Here is a 22,421-nt window from a genome sequence, read left to right as displayed (position 1 = left end):
GACAGAGCCTCAAGCTGTCCCCCTGGGTAGAGTGCCGTGGCATTACAGCTCACGGCAACCTCCAACTCCCGGGCTCAAGCGAGTCTCCTGCCTCCACCTCCCAAGTAGCTGGGACCACAGGCGCCCGCCACAATGCCCAGCTATTTTTTGGTTGCAGCCGTCGTTGTTTGGCGGGTCCGGGCTGAGGATTCAAACCCGCCACCTTAGGTGTATGTGGCTGGCGCCTTAGCCGGTTGAGCTATAGGCACTGAGCCCTTGTGATTTTTTTTAATCTTATCTCTTCTCTTAAAAACTTGACTCAGCTAATCTCTAGGTAGCCTTACCCAATGACCTCCATGTTTCCATTACAATACTCATACACATGGTATCTCATTGTGAAAATACATTTTAAGTTAAAGTATTATTTTAATTGGGTCTTCAGTTTCTAAACAAGAATGCATTGTGGACATCTATCATTTAAAATAGTCCATTTCTGCATTTGCTGGAGAGTAAATATTTATAAAGGTATCAAGCTAATTTTCTCAAGTCTTAGAGCTATGTTGAATTAATTGCATTTACAAAAAGGCCTGTGGAGTTTCCTCTTCACAGCTAGCAGATGCCCAAGCACATCTGTAAGTATGGTCCATAAAAAGGTTGGTGGAGAGAAGTGGTTTGGTGCGTTAGATGTTGTAGGCAGTGTAGAATTAGGAGGGCTAGGTTGTTAAGAAGGGAGGAATCAGGACCACTTAGTGCTTAATTACGTTAACTTTTGTTTGTGAGTATGCTGCTTTATAAGCATTTATAAGATATATATTTACATGTAGGCCAGGCGCAGTGGCTCATACCTGTAATCCTACCACTCTCGGAGGGTGAGGTGGGGTGGTGGATTGCCTGAGCTCACACGTTCGAGACCAGCCTGAGCCAGAACCAAAGCAAATAGCTAGGCATGTGGTGAGTGCCTGGCCTGTAGTCCCAGCTACCTGGGAGGGTGAGGCAAGAGAATCACTTAAGCCCAAGTGTTTGAAGTTGCTGTGAGTTGTGATGCCACGGCATTCAACCCAGGGCCACAAAATGAGACTCTGTCTAAAAAAAAAAAAAAAAATATATATATATATATATACACACACACACACACACACACACCCCCAGACACACACACAATTATATCCTATCTCCTTAGCATCTAGACAGGTAAAAGGATAGCAGATGAACTGCTCAGGTAATTTGCCTTTTCTCTCCTCCATTACGCCCCGATCACCTAGAGCTCTCTCCATAGGCCTTTGTGCACAGGAGCCATCCCACACGTTGAGTTCAATCTCAAGTTGAATATATGTACGTAAGACAGTACACATTTATATGTATTTGTCTGTTTACTTGGTGTGGTTAACATGCAAATTCAGATTAGCCATAGGAGAGAGTACATTCACTTAATAGTCTCTTTGGATTTAGTAAAAACAACTATTTAGTTTCCAACCTAACATTTCTGGCTGTCAGGATCTAATGGCACATATCTTTTCTGTGTTACAGGACTTTACATGCATAAAAAGTCACCCAATAGATCCCATTCGCTGTCTCCATCACCAGTTAATAAACATAAACAGTTCCATACGGAGAAGAGAAGGCAGCACAAGCTAAAAGAAAAAGATAACCGCCACTATCGAGCCAAGGTACTTCCCTATCTCTCAGCTACAATTGAGCAGCAGATAATACCATTTTCCCTCAGCCAGATGCTACCATGAACATGCTATTGACTAAAGGGATAAAATGCACTTAATATACTCCCTTTCTCCCTCTTGTAAATGTATGTAATATTCCTGAGCTGAGCAGATGATGGGGAACTGTGTGACAACTCATACTCCCCTTGTGAAACTCTTAAGAAAATAACCTGGTTGGGCATAGCTCAGTGTTCCAGTGGAGTAAGAAAGGATTATCAGGCTCAGCACCCATAGCTCAGTGGTTAGGGCATCAGCCACATTCACTGGGTTTGGGGGTTTCAAACCCAGCCTGGACTTGTTAACCAATAATGACAACAACAACCAAAAAATAGCCAGGCATTGGGGCGGGCGCTTGTAGTCCCAGCTACTTGGGAGGCTGAGGCAAGAGAATCGCTTAAGCCCAAGAGTTTGAGGTTGCTGTGAGCTGTAACACCATAGCACTCTACCCAGGGCGACTGAGACTATATTTCAAAAAAAAAAGCATTATCAGTACAGGTTGGTTATTTTCAGAGAGAGTTTCAGAAATGAAGAGGATTTGAGGTGGATTAAATGTGACAAGCCGCTTGAGTTACAGAAAGGATGAGAATTTGCCCAAGACATGAATAAGAAGGTGGTTGGGATTCAACAAGGAGAGTTCTGTGTAACAGAGATTTTGAAATGTAGCATAAATTTAGAATGCTTAAGGTATGTGTTGTATAATAGGTTTTATAATGTGGTAGGCTTTATACTGGTAAAAAAGATTGAAACTAATTCAGATCTCTTATAATAGTTACAGTCAGTAACTTAGCATGTAACTTCCATTCAGGGGGTATCAAAACAATTATCAATACAATAACAACAAAGAAACATCATATAAAATTTCATTGTATGTTCCAATTACATACCTGTTAAAATAGATTTATGATACAAAGCTTGAAAGGAAGTTAGAAAAAAGTGAGCTTGATACTTGCAGGGGTGGCAGGATCCTAGGTTAATTTTTTTTATTTATTTTCATTTGCAGTAACTAATATTTTATGACTTCTACCTCTAGGTTTTCACTGAAGCATTTGAAAAGGAACTAAGAAGAAATAAAGTTCAAGAGATTATTGGACCTCTAGGGATAAATAACAAGGAGGAGGAAACAGTGGGTAAAAATCTCCACTATAATAAATGCCATTTGATCAGAATAGTGAGAGATACAGATCTTTTTAAAAGAAAAAAGAACCAATAAGACCTTAATCATTAGATCTTTAGGAAAAGGCAGGATTTCATAATGTAAGATTTTCACTTTTTCTTAGGATATTCAAGTTACTAAAATATGGCAAGACACAGTACCAAAGAAAACTACCACTTTTTCTTTCCTACCTAAAACTTCCACCAGTTCTTAAGGGATTCTGTTGTTTGGCAGTGCCAGGGGGTGGGGTGGGGGAGGTGTCTAAAAAGTAGTCTAGGCTGATAAAGCGGAATAAGAAAAGACAGAAAATCCTGGTTGCTCTGGACCTGGTTGTAAGAAAGTGAAAGCATTACGTTTTTGTTGCCTTTCATAAGTATGGTTACATAGAGCCAGGCGTGGTGGCTCATGCCTGTAATTCTAGCACTCTAGGAGGCTGAGGTGGGTGGATCCCTTGAGTTCAGGAGTTGGAGACCAGCCTGAGCCAGGGTGAGTAGCTGGGTATTGTGGTGGGCGCCTATAGTCCCAGCTACTTGGGAGGCTGAGGCAAGAGAATCACTTAAGCCTGAGAGTTTGAGGTTGCTGTGAGCTATAACACTATGGCACTCTACTCTAGACAAAATGAGAGACTTTGTCTCAAAAACAAAAAAAAAGTGGTTACAGAAATTAAGTAAAAGCATGAGAAAAATGTTTATGCTAAAAAGTTAATGAGCAAAACTAGATATACTGTATGGTTACAATTAAAAACATGCTACATAGTTGCTTGGGACATATATATATATATATATTTTTTTTTTTTTTTTTTGAGACAGTCTGTTGTTGCCCTGGGTAGAGTGCCCTGGCATCACAGCTCACAGCCACCTCAGACTCTTGGGTCTAAGCGGTTCTCTTGCCTCAGCCTCCTGAGTAGCTGGGACTACAGGGCGCCTGCCACAGTGCTGGTGGCTATTTTTAGAGAGGAGGTCTCACTCTTGCTTAGGCTGGTCTGGAACTCCTAAGCTCAGGGAGTCTACCCACCTTGGCCTCCCTGTGCTTGGGAATTTTTTAAATTTTCATAGAAGTTGTCAAAGAAACATACATCAAAACAGTAATAGTGGAGAAAACACATTAATAGTGGTTGTATTTAGAGTGTGGGACTATGGTATCTGAAACTTGAGAAGGATTCAATGCTTTTCCAAATTCCAAGGGATGCCAGACGCCAAAAGGTGCCTTTAGCTTAGTGTGGGTGAATACTAACCAGATTTTAGAAGTGACATGGTTTAGCTGGAAAGTAGTTCGCTATTTTTGTCAACATGTAATATTTAAGATGATGTATGAAAGAGTTGTTAGATACTGTTTTTCTATTCTGTTTTATATCCGCTTCTAAGGAAAAAATATACAGAGAAGCTGTTCATAAAAGAACTCCAGAATATAGTCAGCCTTGGAAGGTTTGCTCTAGAAAAACCACAACTCAGAGTCCAAGAGGTGGCTTCCCAAAGGCAAATAAAGCACTTCCAAGTAAGAACCACAGAATTGTACTTTATGGAAAACTGGCAGCCTTTGAAAGCGTGTGCTACATTCCAGGGATACAGCACTGGAAACTCAGATCTTTCAGTTAACTGGAGAAAAGTCCTTCTTTTATCTTTGCCATATTGCTAATTTTATGTAAAGAAAGCTAAAACTCTTAAATAAGGAAGTACCTCAGGGAGGCCTATGTATTGGGACCAAAGGAAAGCCAAGGCTGTTGTCTGCTGCTCCAACTTTACCTCCTTCTATTCACTCTGTTACACACCGAATGAGTGTCTCCCCCTTACCCCCAGGAAGTTGGGAGAAAAAAGGAATGCTCCAAAACAAGTAGATGGCCTGTCTAGCTCCAGTCTATTGATGGTGCCAGTGAATACTCGTTAGGCTCTTGTTATAAGTCAGTGGTTCTCAACCCTCCTAATGCCGCTACCCTTTAATACAGTTCCTGTGGGTCACGACCCACAGGTAGAGAACCACTGTTATAAGTAAAGACCAACTAAGGAAATACCAGCCTTCCAACTATACCCCAGAGACTACTGGCCTTTCATCTCATGAGACAGATTTTAGAAGAAGCACATGCGTCTCAGGAGGGCCGAAGAGTCTGTTGTTTTAATGTACTCAGCATTTGTCTGTAGTCACTGAGGTGTGGCAGCTGAGTAGGTTGGATGGACTTTTCGGGACCAGCATCAGTCAGAACTATTGAACTTACTGTTATTCTTACCAGTAGTTAGCTTACTCCAATCAAAGAAGGGGTGCAAAAGTGATAATATATTTAGAATTGTTCTTTTCAGAATCAGAATCACACCACTTGGATAAGTTGTGATCTACCAGGGAAGTAGAGCTTATCCGCAGTCTTTCTGATTAAGAGTATCTCATTTTACTTGGCAGTGAAAGTAGATGAACACAGTCTTCTGGCCCTTATGCTAGAGCAGTTTCCATTTCTCTATGTCTCTGGCCCAACTCTAAGCAAGATGTGGAAACAGCAAATTGCACAGATTGAACAGCTCAGAAAAGATGCAGGCAGAGAAAACCGATCAAAGAAGAAACTCCAGGATGAAGTAAGTCACCGTCAGTCTTAAATGGGGAATTTAAACCAGAAAGAGGAAGAACTTATCTTTAAGAATTTAGTGAACGGCATTATTAACCAACTCACTCATTTCCCACTTAAAGATAGAAGAGGCCCTACAAAGGCATGACCTCCTTACTGCCCTTGTGAAGAAAGAATATGAACATAACAAGAGACTGGTATGTGAAAAGCGTGTTGGGGGTTAGATTCACAATTTACAAGTTATACTCTTGTGTTATTTCGTCCAGCTGGGCAACAGTTCCTTACCTCTAACACTCACCTGTGGAAGCATCTAGAGCTTTAACCAAAATTGACTTGGTGGGGCTGTTGGGTATTTCATATACACACTTTCATGTAGTCATGGCATGTCTATTAGAGAAGATACTTTCCCATGAAATGAAAACCCCAAGGTTTGAGATGTTAGGTGACTTGCCCTGGGTCTCAGCATGGTAAGCAGGGGCAGAATTTGTATTTTAATCTAGTTCTCCACAGCCCCTCCTAAAGGTGTCAGGTGGTTGTAACTTCATGCTTTTTTGTCTCTTCCATCTCTCCCAGGACCCAAGTAGAGAGCTGAGGTCATTTACCAGCCTCCATCATAATTCAGACTAAAATCGTCCTTAGAACATTATTCCCTACCGAGCATAAGGAAGTGAGAGGACTGAGATCAGAAGTCAGCAGCAGTCTGCCAGAGGAAGGGGTGTGGAGGAGAGATAAGAGTGAGAGCTAGAATCCTAAACAGTTCCAAAAGGTCTTTCAAGAACTGCATGTGGTTTGTGGAAAAAAACACAAATTATCCAAAACTCCTATGTTGGCGGTTTTATGTACATGACATCATTTCATCCTCATTGCTTTGTCAGATGTCAAATTTCTTAAGTCTTTTGCCTGATCATACTTTTGGCAACTTAGTCTAGGAGTGCCATTTTCCTACTCCTTTTGAGGTGGCATCTGGGTTTAGCTTAGCGACCTCCTGGTGGAATGAGGTGAGGTACTCAGGACCGTTGCTGCTCTGCAAACTGCTGAAGGGCTTCTGGGGTCAGCAGTCTTTCACGCTCCATGAAAGCAGGCAGTAGGCCACTGCTGAGAACGCTTGAGTCTGCTGTCCTCTTTTTTCTTATCCCTTTTTCCCTTCTTTCTCAGCAAGATTTCAAGGACCGTATTCATAGACAAAGGTTGACCCGATCAAAGATAAAAGAAAATCATCAGCAAATTGTTCGTGCTCGAAAATACTATGATGATTACAGAGTTCAGCTACGTGCCAAAATGATGAGAATGAGGACCCGGGAAGAAATGGTAAATATGGCTTTTTGTCCATCCGTGGTGAAGTTTGTTACCTTTCAGAACCACTTTATTTGTTTGTAATTCCTGGTCCATTTTGAATCCAAAATCCAAGCGCAAGTCCTAGAAACTTGGCTGTGAAAATTCTTCCCTTGTTCATGCTTCATTTTATTATCCATTGTGCATTCCTGTCTGTCTCTGTGGCCCATGATGTGAAGTCTTATTTCCTCTGCCTCCTACACATAACATGGGTACTTCTCTAGTACAACTACTTTAACAGTTTGTAAAAGACAGGAATTTAGACATGGCTCATGACTGTAATCTTAGCACTTTGGGAGGCTAAAGAGGGAGGATTGGTTGTCAGGAGTTCAAGACCTTCCTGGGGAATATAGCAAGACCCCGTCTTTACAAAAAATTTTAAAAGTTAGCTAGATGTGGTGGCACATACCTGTAGTTGCTGTTACTTGCGAGATTGAGGCAGGATGATTGCTTGAGCCAGGAGTTTGAGGCTAAAGTGAGCTGTGATCATATACTGCATGTCAGCCTGGGCAACAGAGCAAGACCTTGTCTCTTGAAATAGAACAAAAATAAAAAAGAAAGGAATTTAATGCATAATTACATAATTTAGAATTCCACATAAAATCAGAAATAGTGTAGCACAGCTGTGCTGTGAGGGGTTTCCACAAGTTATTTTGGGATCCCAAGTTAGCAGTAAGTTTCATCTGTGGAGTAAAACACTATAGTAATTATGATTAACTGGATTAAATACTCTGAAATGCTTCTAGAAGAAGCTATTACTAAGGCTTTCAGAGGCTGAGTAACTTGTCTAAGGTCATTCAGCTAATGAATGGATGGCTATCAGAAAAATTCTTCTATCAAGAATTCTTACTACAAGAGAATTGCTTAAGCCCAAGAGTTGAAGGTTGCTGTGAGCTGTGATGTCATGGCACTCTACCAAGGGCAATGTAGTGAGACTCTGTTGGGATAAAAAAGGGATAAAAAAAAAAAACTTACTAAAGAAGCAGGGTGTAATGGTTCATGCCTATAATCCTAGCACTCTGGGGGGGCCAACACAGGTGGATTGCTTGAGCTCAGAAGATCAAGACTAGCCTGAGCCACAGCGGGCATTGTGGTCTGTGCCTATAGTCCCAGGTACTCGGGAGGCTGAGGCAAGAGGATCCCTTGAGCCCAAGAGTTTGAGGTTGCTGTGAGCTGTGATGCCACGGTTCTCTACCATGTCATACCATGACATAGTGAGATAAATTAAAAAACCTAGCCAGGAGTAGTGGTAGGCACCTGTAGTCCCAGCTACTCGGGAGGCTGAGGCAAGAGGATCATTTGAGCCCAAGAGTTGGAGGTTGTTGTGTGCTGTGACAAAAAGAACAAAACAAAAAAGAATTTTTTTTTTTCTTTGAGACAGAGTCTCATTTTCTCACCCTTGGTAGAGTGCTGTGACCTCACAGAAACCTCAAACTCTTGGGCTTACGCTATTTTCTTGCCTCAGCCTCCCAAGTAGCTGGGACTACAGGCGCCTGCTACAACGTCTAGCTATTTTTTTTGGTTGTAGTTGTCATCATTGTTGTTTGGCAGGCCCAGGCTGGATTCAAACCCACCAGCTCCAGTGTATGTGTCTGGCGCCCTAGCTGCTTGAGCTACAGGCGCCGAGCCCAAAAAGAATTCTTACTAATGAAAGGTGGACACACATGTAGATGTGGCATATTTCTGCTCTTGGTGTTTTTTCCCTGTGCACATGGTTGCTTGAGAATTCTTTTCTGAAATGTAAAGAACCTGTGATACATGAAAAGTTGCTGAATAGTCATTAGGGAAATACAAATCTAAGGCATAAGGGTGATACCAGTCCCTAGGGATGTCTAAAAGTACCCAAGTGTTGGTGTGGTACCCTCATGCAGGGTTGGTAGGTTTGTAAAATGGTATAAGTACCTTGGAAAACAACTTGGCAGTTCCTCAAAAGGTTACCACAAGGTCAACCAGAGTTACCATAAGAGCCAGCAATTTTACCTCTCCACAAAAACCCGTATACGGAAGTTCATAGTTCGCATTACTTTTAGTAATCAGAAAGGGGATACAAGCCACATATCCATCAGCTGATGAATGGATAAACAATGTAAATTGATACAGTATTCCTAAAAGGAATAAAGTAGCAGTATGTGCTACAATACAGGTGAACCTTGAGAACACTATGTGAAAGAAGTCAGACACAGAAAGCCACCAGTTACATGATTCCATTTATATGAAACGTCCATATGGACAAATCCATAGAAAGCAGATTAATGGTTGTCAGGGGATAACCATTCTTTTTTGTGTTCGGCGCCTGTAGCTCAAGCGGCTAAGGCACCAGACATACACCGGAAAGGGAAGAATGCAGAGTGACTGCTCAGGGGTGTGGGATTTCTCCTGGGGGGTGATGACAATGTTCTGAAACTGATGATGGTTGAATAACTCAGTATAACTAAAATAGAACTGAATTATATGTTTTAGAAGAGTGGTTTTTATGGCATGTGAATAATAAGTGAATAAAGCTGGTTTTTTTTAAATCTTTGAGAAATAATGTCAGTATATACCTCCAGTTGAGCATAGTGTAACTTTGTTTTTATCATTAAATAACTGACAGATATTTAAGAAACTGTTTGAAGAAGGTTTACAAATTCAGAAGCAAAGATTACGAGACCTACGAAATTACGCCAAAGAAAAGCGAGACGAACAAAAGCGACAGCACCAGAATGAACTGGACTCAATGGAGAACTTCTATAAGGGCCAGGTGGGCTCACTGTCACTTAATAAAGTGCTTAATCCTGACCATCTGTGTCAAAAGCTTAGTCTAACAATAAACTTCCACATGTTGAACACAGAACTAGGCAACATACAGGCTAGACTGACCCCAATTTCATGACTGAAATAAAGGTAAAATAATGCTCGTCCATGGTACAAAATATATATTGCCCTATTACATTGAAATAAAGATTTTTTTTTTTGAGACAGAGCCTCAAGCTATCCCCCTGGGTAAAGTGCCATGGCATCACAGCTCACAGCAACCTCCAACTCCCGGGCTCAAGCGAGTCTCCTGCCTCCGCCTCCCAAGTAGCCGGGACCACAGGCGCCCGCCACAACGTCGGGCTACTTTGTTGCAGCCGTCATTGTTGTTTGGCGGGTCCGGGCTGGGGATTCGAACCCGCCACCTTAGGTGTACGTGGCTGGCACCTTAGCCGGTTGAGCCATAGGTGCCGAGCCTGAAATAAAGATTTTAAACCTGCAAACATTAAGCATAAGAATTTTTACATTTGGACTACAAGCATTAACAATTTGGTTTTTTTCTTCTCTATGAACAGTTTTCACTGCTGGCAGAAGCCATATCACAAGAACGTCAAGAACTCAAAGCCAGAGAGAAATCTCAGACGCAGGTAACAACAGGATAGTAATAGTTGTGTGCTTCATGCCAGTGTCTGGGTCAGTGATGGGCGGGCCACACGACTGTGGTAGGAGCAGTGGCTACACTATGTAGTCTCAGTGTGTAAGAGGTGGTACCATCTAGTAAATATGATATTTGCACAATGACAGAAATCAATGATGCATTTCTCAGAATGTATCTCTGTCATTAGGCAAGGCATGACTAATTTCTTTACATTTTTAGGAAATAGAAAACAACTGTAGTATACCTTTTAGAGGAGTAAAATACTAATAAGAAAGTCCACGTATTATCCGGGATATTTATCTTATGATTTTCACTTTACCTATTAAAAGTCTCTGTAAGAGCTGCTACTTCTGCTAAATTATTAAAATTATTGGGGGAGCCTGATTAACTGGAATGTGGAGGGGAAACAAATACAGATGATGGCCTGGGCAGATGTCAACACATGGATGACGTGGGTTCTCTTTTAGACATTACATAAGGTGAAGAAGGAGCTGAGATCTAAGATGGAGAAGGAAATCCAGCAACTGCAGGACATGATAACACAGAATGACGATGATGCTTTCTTCCGGGAACTGGAAGCTGAGCGCTTCAAATCTCGGCTTCAGCTGGCTTCCTTTCAGTACAGTAAAAATCCCTTCCTATGAGGCCAGACTTCAAAGGTAAAGTGTTAAAGGTCTTTACCAGGATAGAGCTAGAACTGAGCCAGTAAACAATCTAAACAGAAAAAAATCATTTTTAAATACCTGATCTATGTTCACACCAATACCTTTTATGAAGTAATTTTTTAAATAAAAATTTTTCTTAAAGCTTACTGCTGCTTTTGATTTTATGACCTAAACCCTGAAAAATGGGACTCTTCGTTAGTCCTGTGTGTGCTAAAGCAATTAACAAGCCTTCTTTGAGCAGCCAGCTCCTGATGCCTATTGTTTTAGGTCAACAAAAATAGTAAATTTTTTTAAAAGGATATGAGGACCAAAAGAAAATCTATAATCTATAATAATAAATATTACAGTAACATTTTTTTAAAAGGAGAGTAATTTTTTTTTTTTTTTTTTGCCGTTTTTGGCCAGGGCCAGGTTTGAACCCATCACCTCTGGTATATGGGGCCGGTGCCTTACTCCTGTGAGCCACAGGTGCCGCCCCAGGATAATAAATTCTTTTAAAAGGATATGAGCACCAAGAGAAAATCTATAATGTTGCTGGTCATAACAGGTGGACCTTAGGGTGAACCTTGCTGATAACAGCATATATATATAGGAGTTTTACACAACATGGCTGGGAGATGGGAGGATCCATTCATTGAGGTATCTGTCAGTGGGTAGAAGACAGCAATGAGAGGCAAAGTAGATAAAGCCAGACCCATACTTCAGAGCAGCAGAAGTGTATAAACTCCATGTCTGGTGTGGGAGGACATGAGAAAAAAAGAGAAACCACACTTGGGGTGGTGTCCTCCATGGAGAGGAAGGCTTCAGTGAAAGTCAAAAGCTGGAAGGAAGTCTCAGAGCAGCTGAGGATATATGGGGACTTGGCTGATTAAAGCCAAGGAGTGGGGTAGAAGAGAGACATCCATCAGGGCATGAGAGTAGCATGGGGATGAGTATATGAATGGAAAATCCAGGAGGCACCAAGTGGTATGACCTGGTGGTTCTAGAGAAAAGAGTAGGTTACAACTGGATGGTCCCAGGTGCTGACTTCTTGGAATGGCAGCTCATAGAAGGTGGGCTGACAGGCAGGCAGCCTTCCTAGGAGAAAGGCTTGGTGGATGGGGCAAGTTTGAACCATATTGAGATGACATGCTGGGACAAATCAATGGGCGTGGGTGAATGGAAAGGATAAGAAGAGGCTAGACATCCAGGAGGTAGAATTTAAGTTCTAAAAAAGTGTTATAGAGAAAAACGGTAAAATAGATCAAGATAGATACCCACAGTATATTCTTGAGTAAAATGAGCAAATTTTAAGCTATACAGTTAAATTTTAAAACTATGGAATGAAAGGGCATTATGCATATAATACAGCATACTATGAATATAAAATAGGGAAAGGTCTAGAACAGTGTTTTGTTTTGTTTTTTGCAGTTTTTCTGGCTAGGGTTGGGTTTGAACCCGTGCCACCTCCAGTATATGGGGCCTGGCGCCCTACTCCTTTGAGCCACAGAACAATATTTTTCAACATTTAATCGTATGGCACACTTGAACCTATAGTTAAACTTCCACAACACACTTAAATGATGTTGATCAGTAAGAAGGGTAAAGAAAAGAATATATTTGCTGTGCTTTGAACTTCTTTTGAAAATAATTAATGATCTTTAAAAACTTTTGCAGCACACCAGTTGAAAATCACAGGTCTAGAAGGATGAAGGATATTCCCCAAACATGATACGTGTAGGTGTGACTGGTTGATTATGTTTTGTAACTTTTTTAAAAAATGTAAAATGTTAGCAAGACTTTATTTTTTTGTTTCTATTAAACCATAACTAGGTACATTGATGCTTTTATGGGGTTCAATGTACTGATTTGTTACACAGCATGAAATGCTTACATTGAACTAACACATCTATCACAATTATACTCTTAATCATTTTGAAATGTACCATTGCATCATGCACATTAGGTGAGGTCCCCCCAGATGCCCTACCTCCTCTTTTCTCCCCCCTTACCCTCTCTCTCCTCTTCCCTTCTACATTCTGGACTACAGTTATGTTTCACCATTCATATAAATCTGTAGGTAATTATATATTGATTTCATAGTAGTATTGAGTACATTGGATACTTTTTTCCCATTCTGGAGATACTTTACTAAGAAGATGTTCCAGCTCCATCTAGGTAAACATAAAAGATGTGAAGTCTCCATCTTTTATGGCTGCATAGTATTCCATGGTGTACATATACCACAATTTGTTAATCCATTCGTGGGTCAGTGGGCACTTGGGCTGTTTCCATGTCTTGGCAATTATGAACTGGGTTGCAATAAACATTCTGGTACAAATGTCTTTATTGTAAAATAATTTTTGATCATCTGGGTATGTACCTAGTAGAGGAATTGTAGGATTGAATGGTGGGTCTACTTTTAGTTCCTTGAGTATTCTCCAAACTCTTTCCAAAAAGGGTGTATTAGCTTGCATTCCCCACCAGCAGCGTGGAAGTGTTTGTTCCCTTCTCTCTGCAGCCACGCCATGTTAGCAAGACTCATAAGTTGCTAGCTCTGGTGAACTGGGTGAGAGCTGGTGCTCTTTACCAAGCCAAGGAGTAACTAGGAATAACAAAAAGAATTATTTTAGAGAGACTTACCAGACAGGAGATAGGATTGCTCAGCAGAGGTGAGAAGATAGACAACCTAAAAGATGCCAGCATATTTTTGGAAAATCGAAAGCAAATGAAGTGGTGACTACCTCAGCAGAGGGTGTGCAGGTTCAGGTGCTGTGGAGAGTAAATCTAATGTAGTTAGGCAAGTTTGGTGCTCTTTATGATGCATACACTTGAACGTTACTTAGAACCATGACATTACTGCTTGGTGACAGAGGCTGTTACAGAAAGGGCTTGGCAGGAAAACTCGGTCCTCATCTGTGATAAATAGAGACTAACCAGACTATGTCTAACATTAATGAAGTGTAATAGCATATTACTTAGGAATGTGGGGGTAAATACCAGAAGAGCTGACATTAGGCATAAAAGTAGTGGCCTGTGAAAAGGAAGATTAGGAAAAGTATGATCTGCCTTTTATTTTTTTTCCTTTGAGACAGAGTCTCACTCAGTTGCCCTGGGTAGAGCTCCATGGTGCATTGCAGCTCACAGCATCCTCAAACTCGGCCTCAAGTGATCCTCCTGCCTCACCCTCCTGAGCAGCTGGGACTATAGGCACCTGCCACAACACCCAGCTGGTTTTTCTGTTTTTAGTAGAGACGGGGTCTTGCTCTTGCTCAGGCTGGTCTCAAACCCTTGAGCTGAACAATCCACACCTTAGCCTCCCAGAGTGCTAGGATTATAGGCGTGAGCCACAGTGCTCGGCTGTGATGAATTTTTCTTTTGAGCTTCTTAATGTGTATTATGATTTCTCTGAACTGCATCTTTCACTGGGTATGTGTAATACTGTATCACATGGGGCACTGCAGAATTAGCTGCTTCCTCTCAAAAGGGTAAGAAGCTAACAGAAGAACCAGTGTGAAAGTAAGGCAGCATCATAAAGCCTCTGCTCAGGAGGCTCCAGACTATGGGAAATTTATGTGCAGTAGAAGCTGGGGAGGTCTGCAGTGGAGAAAAGACAGGAAGGGAAGGGCACAGGATGGCGCCCCAGAGCAAAATGTGCAGCATTGAGTATCCTTTGGTATATACCAAAGGAGGAATCCAAAATAGGAGTTAGGAGTCCACATTTAGACATGCTGAAAAGGTGTGTGTGTTTGGTTTGAGACAGGGTCTTCCTGTTTCCCCAGGTAGAGTGCAGTGGTGGCATCATAGCTTGCTGCAGCCTCAAACTCCTGTGCTCAAGCAATCCTTCTGCCTCAGCCTCCCGAGTAACCCGAACTACAGGTGTGTGCCACCATGCCTGGCTAATTTATAATTTTTTGTGGAGACAGGGTCTCACTATTTTGCTCAGGCTGGTCTTGAACTCTTGGGGTCAAGCGATCCTCTCGCTTTGGCCTTCCAGAGTGCTGGTATTGTGGGTGTGAGCCACCAAATCATGTTTTATCCAGCATTTCAAGCCATTAAGCCATCATCCAGCTGATTTGGTTGAGAAGTGTGAATAGTTATTTCTTGCCTTAGTGAACATTAAATTTGAACCGCCTCAGTAACTTTGCTCTTCTGGTCCTTGAGTTATTGGAATTTATATCTAACTGTTCTTGCAGTGGTTCTCCTTTTTTAGTACGCCAGCATCTTTGCAAGGAGTGAGCAGCCTGAAAAAGTTCTGCTATGCCCTTCCATCCTCCCTCTCAGTTGCTGGGCTGAAAGTCAGAAGACATTACAAACACTTTAACTTCTAAGAAGGGTGCCTCACTCACCCCACAGGCTGCTGTGGGTACCCATCTACTTCCACCACTTACATACTACACAGTAGTATACCAAGACAGAAGTGGGGTTTACAACTTGTATTAGAGACTAGGTAAATCCTAGCTTAAATGTGCACAAAAATTAGTGCTAATCAGCAACAGCTGGGCATATGTATCACCTTGGCAATGCAGCATCCTCTCCCTAAAGTAACGAGATAGAAAGAGGGTGGCAAACTGTAAAATGAACACAAACATACTAGGAGGAGAATACCTGTCCTAGAAAGAGTCCCTGGATCTAAGGTGTCACAGGGGTCAGAGCCTCTGCTCTTATGACAAAACCAAGTCCAGCAAGTGTGCACCGTTAGTTCCAGGCTGCAGTGAGCTATAATGGCACCTGTGAATGGCCACGGCACTTCCAGCCTGGGCAACACAGGGTCTTTCAAAAAAAAAAAAAAAAAACCCTGGGAATCAGGGCCTTTCTGAGGTGGAGTATTTGGTCATGTACTCCCCTCATGACTAACCGTTTTCCTGTACAGAAACTGGTTTTGAGCATCCCTTACTGAGACACAAGCTGGAAGCATGAGTTCAGAAGTTCAGTTTCTAACAGCCATCTTCAAAGCCTTATGCCCTGCAGCTAGTACAGAGCCTGGCATGGCAAACATCTGTTAACTGAACAAATACCTTTTAAATAACATAAAATTTAACCTTAAAATCTGCTTTGTTTGGTTAAGAGTATTAACACAGAAGTGTAACTCTTTTTCTGTGTAATTATAATATCTTCTATATCCTGTTATTAGGCTCTCTGTTGTATACTGCAAATCTTGACCACCTCCAAATACAAAGATACAAAGTACAAATCGATGCAGTGGGTAACACGGTTAACCTTCATTATAATGAAGGGACAAACTTTCCACGTTAGCACCAACAGAAAAACTTCCAATCACACCTTAGTCCAATCTAACTTTGGGGTAATTCATAAAGAGTATTATAACACTAAAAATTTTTAATGCACTAAAACTTTACACATAACAATATAAAACAAAGCAAAATAAATGCATTCAAAAGAATATAAAAAAGGACAACATGCCCATGCCTTGAACTTTTAATATACAGCTACTACTTACACTCGTTCCATGGTGTTGTAGACTGTGCTGTGTGGAGACTCACACAGGCCATATTCATTCCTTTTTCCATCCAAATATTGAGTTGGACTTTCATCCACCAGTATTTATACTGTTGTGAACCATAAACCTTAAAAGTCCGTGGCTTCTAGGAAAAATAAAATTGATTTCTCCCTTTCATTTTGAGGATTTCACAGCTCAACACCAAGGTAGGGCTGACTAACATGAAGCCCCCTACCATAGTTTTTGCTCTCTAGGCCCCTGACAGGGATGGTTGCAGGATCAGATCACTCTTCCTCATTCAGCCCTGACCACCTGCAGAAATCCATCTCATAGCCCTTCACAACTACTGCCAGCTGACCAGGCTGCATGGTGGAAGCCTGGGCCATGATGGGTCCTGAGCCCTCTGAAGCTCTGCAATGTGACAAAGCCATCACAGGCATGCACTCCCTGGAGCTGCTCATTTTATGATTCTTCATGTTCTCACCCTTCATATAGCTGATAAACTTTTCCAAACAATTCATTACAAACCCAATATTCTTTAAAAACTTTGATGCTGTGACAGTGCAAACAGCATTTTATTGCTCGACTTCAGCATGGGCACATACATAGTTAATTTTTAGAAACCATTTATACAGATGTTATTGATAAAGCTCATGTAACAACCAAGTGAAAATACAAAGCTAAAACACTCTGTAATAAATACAAATACAATGAAAATGATAAAACTTTTGTTTTTAAAGTCAGTTTGAGAGAAGGAGTAATATTACATAAAGTGAACTAATTACATCTAGAAATAAAACAACTCAGCATTTGGTACAATCATCATCCTAACATAAGAATATGAATGTTAAATACCACAAATGGCACCCGTTGACTGTGTGCTGCAACTTAGAAACAGAAGCAGAAGGAGCTGCTCTACCAAACCATACAGATGGCTGGAACAACGTCTAACTCCCACCAATGCCATCAATCAGTCCAATGCACCCAAGTTCAAAGCAGATCTAGTGTTGTAAAATAAAGCAAATTACATTGTACTTAAAAGAAGAGAAACTTATGCTCTGGACTGTAAATACAAAAAAGAAAAAGACTTGGTAAAAAATAACCCCCTCCAGGGCAACAAACTGTGTGCAAAACCAATGTCACTATACACAGCACTACTTTAAAATGCTTTACATCAAGAAATAAGGCCCTCTGGAACAAAACTCACCTCTGTACTGCGTAACCGAGCATTTGTGATGCAAAGGCAGTAGTACGGAAAGGTGACATCACGTATCTGCAATAACACAACTAGAGGAAGAATAAACCCAACTAACAAGGACATGTGGAAATAAATATTCACATTAAACGTGAGGTGCAAGTTCTAGGTTCAATGACACATTGTGGGGTTTTGTCTGCTTAGCACCTATTTGGGCGTAATCAGGTAAGGTAACTTTGAAATCTAAATCATGTTTTGATAAAGCATGTTGGTGATACCATAGACTATTATGGAGGGTAATTTCTTTTAAAGCTCTATTAAGTTAATTAGTATAAAGTTAAAAAAGGCACTCTAAAAGTGATGGTATTTGCCTGCTTTATATTTTACATTAGAACAACTGATAGTAGCATTTCATTACATCATCCCTGTCAGTTATGATTTCTATAAAGTGTTCATCATGTACTTAGTTTTTACCAAAAGATTTTAAGAGTAGGCACGATTATAAACTGCACTAAGTGCTTTAATATAAGAGAGGTGGACCTGCAACCAATAAGGGACTATCGTGACAGCTGAAAATCACTGATAATCAAATAACATAGAAACCATTTCTGTACATTTCAAGATGTTCTTTAGTACTACTTAAGAACACAGTAGAAAAACACAGAGTGTTTGAGGAGAAAACAGCTGGCATAAGCATATTACCACTGCACAGTTACGACTATGACTAGCTTACCTGCAGCAAATTTGGCCAAATGAAATACATTAAAATACTTAGAAACTACACAAATGTTCTCAACTTTTTTTTAAAGCAGCAAAGTCTCTACTTCTTTTATCCTGTTCATTCCTCCCCTGTCCCCCATACCCCATGAAAGCTTACTTGGAATTCCAATATATAAAAGAGAAAAACTGGGGCTGCTCTGGGTAAAGAGGGAGGGAGAGGGGGGAATTAGGGGCCCCTGTGCAACACCAACTAGACCTTCTCCCTCCATCTTTGACACTCAAACTTTATTATTCCTGAGGCATCCCTGAGGAACCCTTTGGCTCCAAACAGACTGAAACCTACAGCCATCACATGAAACAGAACACAAAGGACCTATTCACTTGATAATTAAACTGCAAAATTTAAAGTTGTCTCATCAAAATTTGCTACTTTTGATTATCTTACATCAATTTTTTCAAAAGGAATAGCTCATATTTTTGATGGCCAAATTTAAAAATCCACCTGTGATTTCAGATTTTTCCAATCCCTCACCCCAGAGTTTTGGTTGCCTCCTGGATGATGCAACATGCCGTACACCTAGAAAACCAATCCGGACATTTCAAAATCAGACACAGATCTTCAACACTGAAAGAACTGAGATTCCCTTACTTCCAAAAGTAACTCCTCAGTTTTAGAGTAATTTATACCAGAGTTAGAATCACTATTTCTTTAGTATTAATCACATCCCCTACTTAGACCTCCCCCGTAAATTCTGGTAAGGTAAAGCAGGGTTTCTAAGATACTACATAATCTTTAGAGCTAAAATTTTCCTTTTTCATCATTTTAGCCAAATAAAATTATGAGCAGCTAAACAAAGCATTAGGATGGTTTATTTGATAGAAACTTACACTGTAATTAAATATATATAAATTAGGTGCACTTGTCAGAGACTTTGGTTTATAGGAATAGTAACATAAGCTGACCCAGCAAAAGAATGAAAATCCCATCCCATCCACATGCTCTGCAAAGCAAAGCATAAAAATGCAGTATTTTAAGATGAAAGTAAATCCAAAATACCTAATTGTATATTGATTCAAGATAAAAACATTAGGTTTTTTAAAAAAGTCTCTTAAAAACAGGGAGCCCCTGAATACATCTTATTGTAGCAAATAAACTACTACATTTAGACTAAGTGGTTGCATCAGAAATTTGACAAACTATGTAGCTGTATTCCAGGAAATTCATGCTTGCAAAATATAAAAAAGACCCACTTAGGCTAGGTTGAAATGTACAATGCAAAATATAATGCTCTGCTATAGAAAAACATAATTAAACATGTAAATGGCTTCATTTCTCAGGTAATGATTCTTTTAGCCAATTGTTTATAAAGGTAGAATTCAAAGTAATTTCATTTATTTTTTTACAAAGAGCAAGTAAAGGAGCTGTTCAAAATCATGTATTCAATCAAAATAAAATGTGACTTGTACCGACTGCTGAAGTTGTCTTGATGTTTGAGAGACTTGAAATTGGTGAAGCGATTTGAATAGATTACCTTTTATAAAAATAGTAGTAGTCTTTAAGTGTAGAATACTGCCTAACTCTGGAAATGTAGGAAAAGTCAGCATTCTTTAGGTTCAAGATATTAATTTTAAATAGCAGCTGAATGTGGCCTCATGGCAAAGCATAAAGACCTTTTTTCCTTGAAAAGGAATTTCGAAATTGTCCTTTCCCCTCACAGTGTCCTAAAATTTAAAAAGGGGGGGTGTTCCTGTATTTCAGCATTCTTTGAAACTCTGCTGAAGTAGGCTGTCAGTCAGGGGTATAAATAGAGTCCTGGGTACATCCTTGATGTTCGTCATTCCACAGCAAATCCACATGTTTCTTCAATGGCTGTTAGCAGCTTTTCATACAGTTTTTCATAGCTTTCGTAGGGCGGAATGTCTATTCGATTGAAGCTGTGAATAAACAAATCCAATTTTAGCTCATTCAAAAATGGCCTAGCAAGTATCCTTGTGTCACACAGAAAGTTAAAAGATTGTATTTCTTTAAAGTAGAGATAATCACTTTGAGGCTTTCCTACCAATTTCTGAATATTCTTAACTTTTCAACCACTTAAAAGTTATTTATCATTACTTTTAAAGCTCCATTTACTACTACCATGTATCAATTTAAAAGACAAATCTGGCTTGGCACCTATAGCTCAGTGGTTAGGGTCCCAGACACATACACCAGAGCCTGCATGTTCGAGCCCAGTATAGGGCCTGCCAAACAACAATGACAACTACAACAAAGCTAAGGCAAGAGAATCATTGAAGCCCAAGAGTTTGAGATTGCTGTGAACTGTGATGCCACAGCATTCTACCAAGGGCAACATAGTGAAACTCTTGTCTAAAAAAAAAAAAAAGGAACTTAACATCTACATACGTGGAATGGGGGAAAAGCTACAACAATAACTTACCAAGTATGGGCTTTAGGCAGGTTGTTAGTGCAGGCATCAATCTGGTGTATGGTAAAGAGTCGAGGGCCTGCAGCACCTGCAGATGAAGGAAATGTGGGTCACATCACTTACAGGTGCATGTATGAGTCTCCAAAATCTTAGAATAAAACTGGTACATAAACCACAGGGTCTAGGGATAGGGGAATGCCAGTAAATTCACACATGCTACCAAAAGGCAGCAGGAAAATAATCTGGTTTGAAAGCTGGAATTGACCTTGGATAAGGCTGGATTCCTTAATATGCTAACATTGCAATTTGAGAAAAAGTTCAGGATTGAAATTCCTTTAGAAACTTCTATTGTTTGCAGAAAAATCCGTATCTGAAAAGCATGAGAATTGGGCAAATCCAAGATAAAATACATATGCACACATTCAAAAAATGACAACCTAATGCAAATTTAAATTTCATGACTCCAACTGGGCCGAGAGCAAAAGATGGACAGCTTCTAGAATAAGTTTCAGTTCTGCAGACACTGCATACAAATATATGTAGGGGAAATATGATTTCGCTCTATGAATCTGGGTGGTCTGGTAATGAGCTCTCCAAACAAGGTGAGCACAAGTGAAACAGGCTTTCCCTGGGGACCGTCAGGGAAGGCACTGTGGGCAGCACTGATGAATTATGTACCAGTCTTGCTTTGTACATCCTCACTTATCAGTGGCAGCAGCTTTGAAAATAAAGGGGTTTAAGACATAAAAGGAATAAGTGCCACCTGGTGAAGCACAACAGTCGTTAGCAATATTACCAACTCATCCAAAAATTAACCAGCTTATTCCAAAGAAAACAATTCTTCAATATGGAATATGGTTGTAAATAAATGGTCCAATGCCATGCAATAATTAAAGTGCTCTGACCAAACGAATGGCTTCCATGACTCATGCTGCCTCTTTCAAATAAAAAGAAAGAATCAAAAAGTGGACAGGAGAGGCATCCAGGTAGGTAAAGGTTTTGCCAGGTTGAGATGAACATGGAAGTGGACTTCCCCTACAGAAATGTGCAGCAGAATAAAAGCAGGTGACCAGAAAACGAAAGGCAGAGCATCGGCACGTACGGTCTCTGGCAGGCGGCACTCACTACAATCACAGAGAACCCCGCAGAAAAGGCTCTTGGGAGGGAAACAAGAGAAAGGAAGGAGAAGAAGGTATCACCATGTGAGAGTTACAGGTAAGAAAGAGTGAAAAGAGAATCTGTTTACAAGTACATGGTTTATAAAATATCTACATAAACCAAACATTGACACCCCACCCCACACCCAACCTGATCTGAGCTTGTTGCTCATCTGTCCCTCAGGCTTGTTACCTTGTAGTGCTTTGAAGCCCTGCAGAGGCACTCTAGAGGATCCTGTCACAAACTGCAGTAATCGTGCTCGTCGCTCTTCATCAAAAAACTCCACAGCTTTCCAGAACCACTTGACCACATTGCTATCTGGTGTACAGTGTTTTAACCGGGTGTTTACCTTCCAATCATTAACATCTATCTTTCCAAGTCCACAAATAATGAGCTGTTAAAATATTGAAGAGTAATGAACCAGTGGAAACCAAAGCCATGCCAAAAATTCCTCAAAAGACAACTTTAGATTTAGATTGTTGGTTCCCATTCAGGACTTTTGAGTTTTTTTGTTTTGTTTTGGGACACTGTCTTGTTCTGTCACCCCAGCTAGAGTGCCATGGCCTCAGCCTAATTCACAGCAGCCCCAAACTCCTGGCCTCAAGCAATCTTCCTGCCTCAGTCTCCCAAGTAGCTGGGACTACAGGCACCCAGAACCAAGCCCAGCTTGTTTTTCTTTCAGAGACAGAGTCTCACTTT

The 22,421-nt window shown here is 40.6% G+C and overlaps 2 protein-coding genes across 3 annotated transcripts in view; one reads left to right on the top strand and one right to left on the bottom strand.

Annotated features, from left to right (window-relative positions):
* Positions 1-10,929, top strand: part of CEP95 (centrosomal protein 95) — a 32,375-nt gene extending 21,446 nt beyond the window's left edge. Inside the window, exons 12-20 of one of the 2 annotated variants that reach the window (XM_003786193.3) lie at positions 1,507-1,646; positions 2,725-2,817; positions 4,212-4,341; positions 5,236-5,405; positions 5,518-5,592; positions 6,551-6,703; positions 9,321-9,467; positions 10,036-10,107; positions 10,586-10,929. In XM_003786193.3, coding sequence (XP_003786241.1) covers positions 1,507-1,646; positions 2,725-2,817; positions 4,212-4,341; positions 5,236-5,405; positions 5,518-5,592; positions 6,551-6,703; positions 9,321-9,467; positions 10,036-10,107; positions 10,586-10,762 — 1,157 coding nt within the window. In that variant the 3' untranslated portion in view covers positions 10,763-10,929. Of the gene's footprint in view, positions 1-1,506; positions 1,647-2,724; positions 2,822-4,211; positions 4,342-5,235; positions 5,406-5,517; positions 5,593-6,550; positions 6,704-9,320; positions 9,468-10,035; positions 10,108-10,585 lie in introns of both variants that reach the window. The other variant, XM_023511280.1, reaches the window with a different exon arrangement.
* A 5,828-nt stretch (positions 10,930-16,757) lies between these two features.
* LOC100941546 (E3 ubiquitin-protein ligase SMURF2) overlaps positions 16,758-22,421 on the bottom strand; it is a 41,013-nt gene continuing 35,349 nt past the window's right edge. Inside the window, exons 11-13 of the mRNA XM_023511281.1 lie at positions 21,915-22,116; positions 20,577-20,652; positions 16,758-20,073 (exon numbers count right to left, since the gene is read on the bottom strand). Coding sequence (XP_023367049.1) covers positions 19,974-20,073; positions 20,577-20,652; positions 21,915-22,116 — 378 coding nt within the window. The 3' untranslated portion in view covers positions 16,758-19,973. The remainder of the gene's footprint in view (positions 20,074-20,576; positions 20,653-21,914; positions 22,117-22,421) is intronic.

The sequence above is a fragment of the Otolemur garnettii genome, unplaced genomic scaffold, assembly GCF_000181295.1.
Source record: "Otolemur garnettii isolate 467f Iridium unplaced genomic scaffold, OtoGar3 scaffold00018, whole genome shotgun sequence".
Classification (NCBI taxonomy): Eukaryota; Metazoa; Chordata; class Mammalia; order Primates; family Galagidae; genus Otolemur; species Otolemur garnettii.
Note: the sequence above shows the minus strand (reverse complement) of the source record. Positions and strands in the feature narration are given on the sequence as shown.